The sequence below is a fragment of the Nestor notabilis genome, unplaced genomic scaffold, assembly GCF_000696875.1.
Source record: "Nestor notabilis isolate BGI_N333 unplaced genomic scaffold, ASM69687v1 scaffold10101, whole genome shotgun sequence".
NCBI lineage: Eukaryota > Metazoa > Chordata > Aves > Psittaciformes > Psittacidae > Nestor > Nestor notabilis.
The window spans coordinates 22,363-32,962 of record NW_009914210.1 but is presented as its reverse complement, the minus strand read 5'-3'; the positions used below and the strand labels follow the sequence as shown (position 1 = coordinate 32,962).

The window sequence follows — 10,600 nt, the reverse complement described above, 5'->3', positions numbered from 1 at the left end:
ATCTGGGCTTTCCTGCGGGAGCTGTGGGCAGGGGAGAGGGGCCCGGGGCCGGAGGAGGGGTGCGCGTCCCTGCTCCATCTGTCGCTGGGTCTTTTGGTGTCCCATGGAGAGGGTCGGACCCGCGGCTCTGTGGTGACTGCCAGAGCTTTGCCTTTTGAGCCTCTTGGAGGTTATGGTGCTTGATGCCCCTTATTTTTTTTTCTCTCTGCCTTAGCTGCGCACCGGGGTGGGCTGACACCAGGGTAAGGGAGCAACCTCGCCTTTAAAATCCTACTTACTTTCATTCCGCCTCTCTTAAGTAACTTCTAGAACCCAAACTCCAGGACGCACTTTTAGTGCTTTGGAAGATGTCTTTTAAAGGTGCCGTTTCTATTTCTGTTCAAGGATTTCTGTCCTTTGCTTGAAGCCTGTCCTCTGCCAGTAGGAGGTTCACTTCTATATCAAACCTGGTATGTCAGTTGTTCAGCTCACGACTGTACTTAATGCTGTCCGCTCTCTTTACAAATGCGTGTGACTCCCCGGCTCTTGACTACACAAGAACTTTCATCTTGCTCTGAAGACTGAGGCCTCCTTGTGAAAAGTCCTTTTTCCAGTCTCTGCCACCTTCTCCTCTGCCAATACATAGGCATGTTATCTCAATTTCATTTTTACAAAACCGTTGTCACTGTCCTCACCTCCTATCTTTTGTACCAAAGGGCTAACTTTGTTCCAGCCTGTAGTCACACCCTTTATTGTTTACTTTACCTGATGGTAACTTTTTAAATCTGTGAAGATTTTGTCATTATTTAAAACCTTAGTAAAATTGTTGGCATGCATCTTTGAATACTTCTTGGAAAAAATAATTTGAATACATCTGAATTACTTCTGAATACTTTTCTGAGAAAAACATGTTGTTAATAGCAAGATGACTGCATTATGAGCAATTGTACGTTGAGAAGGTTGACACTGATAGCACTATTTTGTGATATATAATGCTGATGTCAACTTATCTGGTGTTTTTATAGTGTAAAGCCTTTTTGATTCTTATTTTTCTGATAGTTAAAAATGTGTTTTCTAACACTGTTGTGATTAGAGTTTTGTGATAATGAGCTGGCACTTATAAAATCACTAAATTTTCTTCCTATGTTATTGTTTATCTTTTAGGGTTTCAAATTATCTCTGGGTTTAATGATCTGTGTTTAACAAGCAGAACAGTTCCCATAAGTGTCATGTAAGTTTTTGAGTGTTCTGAAGACTTAATTGTCTAATTGTGGTATGCTAGTTCTTCTTTTAAACAGACTGTCACTAGAAAATTGTTATTATGAAAGTGGTAGGAAAAAGAAAACAAGATGTGCAGTGGGTGAACTGATGCGCATCACTAGTCCTGATTAAATAATCAGTCAAGAAGTATCAATTTACACTTTCAATTTTAGTTTTGCTTTGTATTTTTATTTTAACAAATATGGTAATCATTATTATATGTTGTTTTTTGACATTCAGTAAAAACCTACACATCACGTTTAATTCTTTTTGCAAGTCATAAGGACGTGGCATACTACATAAGTGCTGGGACTTTATCACTTCTTACCAGAAGCAGAAATAATCCTAAAGATTTAGAAATAATCCTGGTACCTGACTGGAAATTCTGTTTGGAGGGAGGAATTAGAAGCTAACGAGGGCTGTATGTACAAGATTCTGGCAGAGATTAGGGCAGGTGGCTTATAAACCTGAGGCCATGGAAGTAGCCTGGCAAAAAAAATCAGCCTCTCTAGTTCATCCTTATCTCAGTGTTTGGAATTTAATCGTGTTGTAGACAAAAACAGGTGTCATCAACTTGTGAAAGGTGATGACTGGGTGGCAAGCACTGTGCTCATCCTTGTGGCAATATTTGTTTGTATGTATTATTTAATTGGCTTCCTACTGTTTTCATTTCTATACAGTGTCATTTCTTGTTTATGAAAGGAATGTAGTTTCTTATTTACTAATTTTTTTTTTTCCATCCAGAGTGCACCACACCATAAGTTACTGAACATTAACAATATTCAAAACTAGTGTTTTCATGTTTTATTAACATTTGGAAACCTCTTGCCGGGTTTATTCATCATAGTGTCAGGCTTGGCAAATTAAAAGGCAGTAGACTTATTTTTATTAGGGACATTTTAACCCAATTACAAACATATATAGTAACACCTGTAGCTGGTGCATTAACATTTAGAGGATATGTATACCTAAATCAGTATTTAAGGATATATACAGAAAGCTATTTTTGCATTCTTTTTAACAAGATACTTCCAATCCTCTTATTGAATGAATTAGGATTAATCCTATTAATTAGGATTAATCTTTGCTGCTTTACATTTCTGTTCTCTTCTGTTATTGATTCTGCTTTGGTTTTTATGTTCTAAATCCACTTGCTCTTCTGTTCATTCCTTCATCCTGGCCATTCCTTAAATTGTTACTGTCATCTGCTGTAACTGTACCCAATCAACCTATTTCACTCCTGGCTGTTCTGCTGAGCACTGTAATACTGCTGGGATTTCTGTAGGCTACCCTAAAAGCAAACTGTAGCCAATTTCACTTCTGCTGCAGGTGTCAAAGTACAGAAGTAAAGGGGAGGATTAGGAAATGTGTGTATTTGACAGACGGAGTGACAAGACTGTCAAAATTATCCCATGTACTGCATAGGATATGTAAGAAGCATTTGTTTTCTAGTACACTTACTGAAATTTTCTTGATTGTTCATGTCAGTCTTTACTTGGTATTCTGTCATACAAGAGTGGAAATTATTACATGTTTTTAATCTTTATCTTTTCTAGGAAGCAATGGTTTCAGAATGTCATCAGGCATCCAAATAAAACCAAAGACTGCAGTACAGAAGAGCAAGACATCTCCTTTGCCACGTTCTCCAGAACCTGCAACTAAACCAAAGCCTAGTGATAAGTTGAATCCTAAAACTATTGATCCGGTATGTATAGAATCATAGAATGGTTTGGGTTGGGAAGGACCTTAAGATCATAGAATAGTTAGGGTTGGAAAGAGTCATCTAGTTCCAATCCCCCTGCCATGGGCAGGGACATGTCACACTATATCATATTACCCAAGGGTCTGTCCAACCTGGCCTTGGACACTGCCAGGGATAAAGTATAGGTGGTGGGGTTTCTGTTTGTTTTAAACAGTTCTCCTGTCAGAAGAAATTTCATTACTTTATGAGATATGTATAGGACATCCTTTTTCTGGTCATGTTTTGTAAATTTAAGCTAAACTTTTGTTATTAATCATACATTCCCTAATTTCTAAGCATAAATGCCTATGAATAAGTATGTTTATTACTTTTTTTAAAGAACGGGAAAAGGGAGTTTGGTACAGTTGTGGCGTGGATGGTGACTTTTTTATTTTATGTGTACTTTTACCCTGAAATGAGATTTGGAGCTAATTGTTAAAAAGGGGCTGGAGCTCATTTGGTATAGTTATAAATTTTGGCACCTGCTGCTTTACAGGAGCTAATGAATGGAGTCTTGCAATGAAAGCAAGAATCAGGTACCATCTTGATGATCATCAAGAACTCATAAAATCTAGCAAAACAGAGCATTACTTGAAGCTTACGAGTACTGTGAATATATAATACTTTGGGAAGAATGTGGATTCTCAGGAGAAGACTGAGGAAAGGAGTTGTTTATTCATGGAAGATCTGCAAGGAAGGTGTTTAATTTGGAAAGTAGCATTGAATGACCATGCTAACAAATAATATCATAGCTCATATACATAAGAAACATGTAGGTGATAAAAGCCAAGTTTAGGTAGGCTTTCCTCCTATGAAGCTGCTAGTTTCCTTCTCCAGTGAGTCCTTCCTAGATTCTCAGCCAATGTGAACCTTGCTGCTGATTTCCAGTGCCCTTATACCATCTTGACCAACATTTGAAGTTTCTCCCACATCTTTCCACCTTGTACTTTTGTCTCTACTTGTATCAAGATGGAACTGGAGTTCCAAATCTGCCTTCTGCATGTTACCAATATAACAACAATAACAGCATCAGGAAAGTGGGAGGTCCTTAAGCTATTAAGGAGAGAACCTGTAGGACTTCTGAGTTAAGATTTGCAAGAGGAAATAGAAAAATGAGGGTATTCCAGTAGGAGAGCACTGATCCTACATTATTTATTAATTTTCTCACCTTCCTAACCAGATAATTCTGAAAAGCAGTTTTCTGGTAAATGTAGCAAATATGTTTTCCACACCCGTAGCTGCAGGGTTGGGGGTTTTTTATTAGTTTTAAAATCATATGACTAAGTTCCTTTTATTTGTAAACTGGAGTTGTAACATATTCGTAGGAGTTATCAAACATTGTTATTAATAAATAATGCTTTTTTTTTTTATTTTTCTGTTCTCAGTTTGGTACCTATTCTCGACCAACTTCTGCATTTGCTGCTATATATGCTAAAGGTGGCATTCCGTGCAGGTGGGTTGGTTTTGTTTATTACTAAGTATATGATGGTTAGGTATAATTACACAGATTGAAATACATCTATTCATGTTTGAACTTTCAGTTAGGCTGTTTGCTTCCATTAATTTCTGAAAAGATTTCTGGTACTTAATTCTTTTCAGAGCAGAAAGCAATTTTCCATGTCTTTGAAATTGTGTTCTTTTGGTTCTTTTTTTTAATGTTGTGTGTTAATACTGAGGCTGCATTTTTAAAGAATAGGTAGGTATTTGCAGCTTTGGTTTGCAAAAGCTCTTTCATGAAAGAAGTTGATTTCTTCAGGTAATGGTGTTTACTTCTCCCTACTAACAAAGATAATAAAAATGTGTGCCACTTTAGTAAGTGGACATCTTGCAGTCTTTTTTGTCTGAAGTAGTATAACATTATTTCTTGAATGTTCCAGTTCTTTAGTTGTCAGCAATGTCAGATATTAATAAAACTACTAGTTAAGTAATAGTTCGTGGTATTTTAAGTAACTTTTGCCTATTGTATATTTGCCTAGTCAATAAACACTTCAGTGTTTTGTGTGTGGATGAAAAATTACGTAATGAAAATTGAAGTAGTCATTAATGCATGAATACACATGTATAAAATAGCCATTGATACATAGTATTTTTCTGTATCTTAGGAGTAACTGATGAATTCAAATATGATTTTATTTTAGTTTCAGTTGACTTCACTTACCAATTGTTATTTGAGGAAAATGTTTATTGATATTTATCAAAATAAGTGACTTTGCAAGGAGAGCATCTTCTGTGTCGTTATGAGAGGCATCTATAATTTTCGTAATTTTTTTTTCTGATTTCTATGTGATAGGCATTATGTAGGAATTATGTATTATTATATGTTAATCTGTTAAAACTGTACTTTTTATATAGGTTAGTTCATGGATCAGTAAAGCACAGACTGCAATGGGAATGTCTTCCCGAAACTGTTCCCTTTGATCCTCTTCTTGTGACATTGGCAGAGGTAAACTCAATTTTCTTGCAAAGTTAAGGATACATGATTTCCTAATTGCAAACAGGATTTTGTAACAAGCTAAGCAAGCTATCTCAGACTCACCTACTAGGGAAATACAAAAGAAAAACTAATTGTGAGGATCTTGTATGAATGAAGATGGGCAAAAACATTGTCATTTGTAGTTCTTTAGTTAAGAATATTCTGTGAGCAAAGTTGCAATGGCTCCACATGGTGGAGTTAGTGTACTTTATGTTTTGAACTGATGTAATAAAATCTAAACATTATCTTGCTCGTATGTGCAGCTTTTTTATTGTGTTTTTGTTTAAAAGAAGACTCACTGTTAAGCAAACATGTTTTATATTTGCAACAGGGTCTAAGAGAGACAAAACATCCCTATACATTTGTTTCGAAGGAGGGTTTTAAGGAATTACTTATGGTTGAAGGTGCTGCTGAAAAAACAATTCCCTTATTGCCTCGTCTAGTTCCAGTCTTAAAGGCTGCACTGGTATGTCTTACTCTTCATGCAGAGATTTTAATACAGTGTTTTTTTGGGTTTTTTTTATTCTTTTTTGTTGTGCTGGTGAGGACTACATGGAAAATATTACTGTGATAAGTCTATTGCATAGGTTTTTGGCTTCCAACCCAAATCATTCCATAATACTCTGATTTAAAAATTCAAAACCTGCTACAAAGATGAACAGAATATGCCGGTGAGGAAAAGGGAAGAATACAGTTAAAATCTCTGAGATCATATTCTTCATTTTTAAAATGTTTTTTAGTTTTCTACTCCTTCAGAAAATAAAGTGAGGTAAAAGTATTGTCCTCAAAGGTAATCTTTTTTTGATCTTTTTCATATCTTTCAGAGCACTTTTCTGGTTCAGCTACTTGCTGTCCTTTAATCTACCTGTGTTTCAGTTCTGGTTTTATAGAGATCACTGAAAGTTTGAAAATTCTTGTGATCTCAGATCAGAGGTGTAACAGAAGATCAGAATTGTATGTTACGAGTATCTTTCTTTGGTTTAGTTTGGAACACAAGATTAGAAAAATTACTCCTATGTGTTCTTCCCCTTACTATTATTCATCTCATAATTTTCACTGCTGCACTGTTTTGGTATAAAGTCTTTCTCCTATACAAGCAGTCGATGACTTCTAATTAAAAAGAAAATGTTCAGGGTCCAAATGTCAGAGTGGAAAAATAACTTTCAATGAAGGTCAGCATTAGTACAAGAACAAAATAAACTGTTGTGAATCAATTTCTCTGCTAAAGGAAGAGTGAAATAACTAAATCATTAGAGAACTCAGGTATAGAAGAACCTTCCCAAGGGAGTAGTAAGATTGACAGCACCCTAGAAGCAGATAAGAGCCTGAGCATTGCTGGCAGGTGACAGAGCTGTAGTTGGCAGGGGACTAAATTAATTGAGCCAGAGAGTCATTGGCTCCTGTGTTTCTCCAACAAAGGTAATTATTGTTAAGAATTACATAGAAATTACCCTGCATCCATTATATTTGTAACTAAAATGTCATCTCCCAATTTCAACAGCAAGAATTTCACTGACATTTTATGGATACTTTTGTTCTCTACTTTAAAAATACAGGTTTTTAAATGTTACCTGTAGATACTAATAGTCAGTTATATTGTACTTGTATTTCTAAACTTGTGATATTATAGCAAGTAGCAGTTACCCAGTAGTTTTAATTTTTAAAAATAACTTGTACATTTGTCTGAATATTGCTGACGGGATTTTTCTTTCCCCCTCTGGAGGCCCATTCAGATGATGAAGTATTTGTAAGAGGATTGGATGCTTTAGTTCAACTGAGTGCTGCGGTTGGCCCATCTCTTAATCATCATCTTAAGCATCTACTCGCAAATGTAAGTTTTTACTGCTGTAGTAAAATATGATCTGTATTTTTATGGTACTTTTGTTGAGATGTTTACTATAATATCTGCACAGATACAGTGGAACTCAGCAGTTGCATGAAAAACATTACTTCATGTATTCCCCTGTGTAAGTCCATAATTCTTTAATAATGTGTGGTGACTTATAAAGCTCTAGCAAGGTCCAAAAACTGTTATTAACATAAATTAGAGAATAGTGGAAGATAAAATAATAAAAAGATGCAGCTTCAAGCCTGAGGTGAAATAGAGGCTGTGTTTTGAAGGGAAGGTTGAGTTTTGCATTTGAAATGTGAACATTTTAACAGATATCTGGAAGTTCCAATAAATTAACTTAAGCAAATATTCCCACTTCTTTCAGATGGGAATTCTGGACAAGGAAATTTTAACTAAATAAAATTAGAGGGGGATTATGGAAAGTATTTTTATACTGAGTCCTCTTGTAGACATCCTTCCTCTGTCAGACAGGCTTGATATGGTTTCATTTAGCCTGCTTCCAAAGTGTGTTTTTACAGCAAAATAAAAGGACCTTTTAGGCATCCAGTGCAGAAGGGAGAAATTGCAGTAATTTTTTTTAAAATTTCCACTATAATAAATCCTTTTCAGTGCATGTGAAAGATGTGTAAACTTTTCATGTGGACAGCACTTCAAGAATTACTTTTTTTAAGGTTGATACATCTTTAAAATTTGCTTGCTAAAAGAAAAAAAGGAAGTGATTTTTGGCTAACAAACGGCTGAGCTTTCTTTGAATTTAAGTTTCTCATCACTTATCATTTTATTCCTTTTGCCTTCACTGAGATCCGTACTTTGACATCAGTGACAAGCTATAAAGCGGTTCCTTTTCATCTTTGAATTTCCACAGATAAGATGAAATAAAGTGATAAAATAGAATTATATTGACCTCTTTGCAGCTATTGTACTATACTGTGCAACTGTTGTACTATGATGTCGTGCAACTGTTGTACTATATTGTGCAACTAACCTTTTCATTTTCCTTTTCCGATAGCTTTCAAGGAGATTAATGAATAAGAAATTTCGAGAAAAAATTACTGTTGCTTTACAGAAGTTGGAGCAATATGGTGGAAAGGTGAGCTGAGCTGACGACTGTTCTATACTCCTACATTTGAATGCAGCTTTGCCAAAACAACTTCCATCTCTGGCTTTCAGATTTAGAACCGCATTCTGAAAACTGCTTATTTTTACATGTCACAACTATTCATACTGCATAAAAACACAGAATTTTGCACTATGACTATCAGCTGAGCTGTGTTCCAGTCCATAGTGAAACAGTTGTTTTAGTCTGTTGATATATTGAGTGGTAGTAGAAATGACATGAAATCTAGTCTGGGTAATCCATATGCTGACAGTTAGGCTTCATTTGTATTTTCCATTGTTTTAATCTCTGAGCAGGAAATACAGGAGAATGTCTCAGTAAAATATTCCAAGGGATCCATACCCACATAGAAAGCTGCATGGCTGGACTCTTACAGAACAGCACACCAAGCCCCATTCAGGAGACCTCTTTTCTTGTTGAAACCAGCATGCATACGTGTGGTTTCCTACCCATGATATTTGCTTGGAACATTTTATTGTCCTTGGTGTGAAGCTTATACAAACTTTGTGGTTAAATGAGATACTTGCTGCTCTTTCTTAAAAATTCTCAATTTCTCTAGAAAGTTGCTTTTTTTTTTTTTTCCCCCAGGGTTTGAAGTGGTGTGACAAAAGGGTTAGTTGTGTGGGGGAAGATCCAGGGTGCCTAATATAATCCCTTACTCCAGGTTAGGCATTGCAGCACTTAGAAAGTAGATGTTTATGCTGAGTGAAGTGTGTGATCTTCTTGGTCAGACAATAGAGTAGGCTAGATGCCTATGAAGAATGATCCAGGAATTCACCAAATGTCAACTAGTAAATAGCTTCCTTCCCCTTCTGGAACACTGACACCTGACTCAGGCTGGATGCAGGCTATGTGTTCCTTTCTTTTTGTGAGCCTACATATTTTCTCAACAGGATTTACTCTTGCTAAAAGTCTTTTTGCTGTTATTGATGATGCCTGACCATTGCCACTAATAGGTTATTGTTTAGGTCACTTACTGTGGAAATCAGGTACATTCCAGCCCACCCTGGTTAACCCAGAGGCTAGATCTACAATTGCTATAAATTAAAAAAAAAAAAAATAAAAGCTTTAAGTAACAGATGGCAGAATATTCTTCTGCTGAACATTGTTGCCATTTTTTGTCGTGTTGTATGTGTGCTGAAAGAGGGAGAGAAGAAAAAAGAGAGTATTGGCTTGGATATTCACGCAGAAGAGAAAATACTTGCTTTCTTGACCCTATGAACACTTGCATATATTATATTAAAAAGTCATTGGTAAAAAATAGGAATAACCTAAAGAGTAGGGACCATAAATATAGACCTACCAGTTCTAAGCTTGTGTGCCTTAATCAGTAGGCACACAATCAGTAGACACCACTTCATTTTTTTGTGTCTGTGTGTTCTCATGTTCATTTAAGAACAATAGCAGTGTTTGTATTACAGCCCTGAAAAACATCACAACAAATAAAGCAGCATGAGAGTTTTTTATTTAAATGAAGTGAGACAGGAAAAGGAAAATTACATCTCATCTTGATGTTCTGAAAATTAGCTCTAGATAATGTAACTAATACAGACAATCATTGACCTCTAATTCTTCTGTCTGTCCCCTGATTTCTTGTAGTCTTACCGTTTTTGTGAGTATGTCTTTCTGTAAGTCTTTTTAAAAAATACTGTAATAAGATAAAACATAAACTGGAAACAAACTCCCAAATTGTGATTGCACTCAATATTATACAATACAACTAACGAATCTATAAAATTTCTATTCTACATGTGTTATAATGTATATGTTTCTTACTTTTATTGGAAGGCCTTCCAGAATATTACTTCTCTATTTAAAAATCCTTATTATTTCATGGTTATATTTATGCCCAGTTTTAGGTATAAATTTGCATATCTCTTCTCTTGAATGTTTACTCTCCAGCATTAGTTATCACAGTGGTCCATTTTTTCAGTTTATTATTTTCAGCCTTTTTGACAGTAAATTTCTCAGCAAATATCAACTTTTCAGTTTTTTACAGTTTGATAATAATGAAGATAACTAAGTAAAAGTTGTGAATTATACAATTTATAGAGACTATATTAATACTGTCATATGTAGTGCTAGTGCTTGTTGTTTCAATTTGTTTTATTTTCTCAACAGGTGACTACGGCTATCATCAAATCTAAAATTCCAACCTATTGTTCTGTCTCCTCTTGA

The 10,600-nt window shown here is 35.4% G+C and overlaps 1 protein-coding gene across 1 annotated transcript; it reads left to right on the top strand.

Moving 5' to 3' along the window:
- Nucleotides 1-2,795: 2,795 nt before the first annotated feature.
- On the top strand, nucleotides 2,796-10,600 carry PACRGL (PARK2 co-regulated-like; the record flags this gene model as incomplete). Its single annotated transcript, XM_010023542.1, has 7 exons — nucleotides 2,796-2,944; nucleotides 4,366-4,433; nucleotides 5,333-5,423; nucleotides 5,785-5,919; nucleotides 7,177-7,284; nucleotides 8,315-8,395; nucleotides 10,544-10,600. Coding segments are annotated over 7 exons (689 nt in total), but the record flags the coding sequence as incomplete, so codon positions are not given.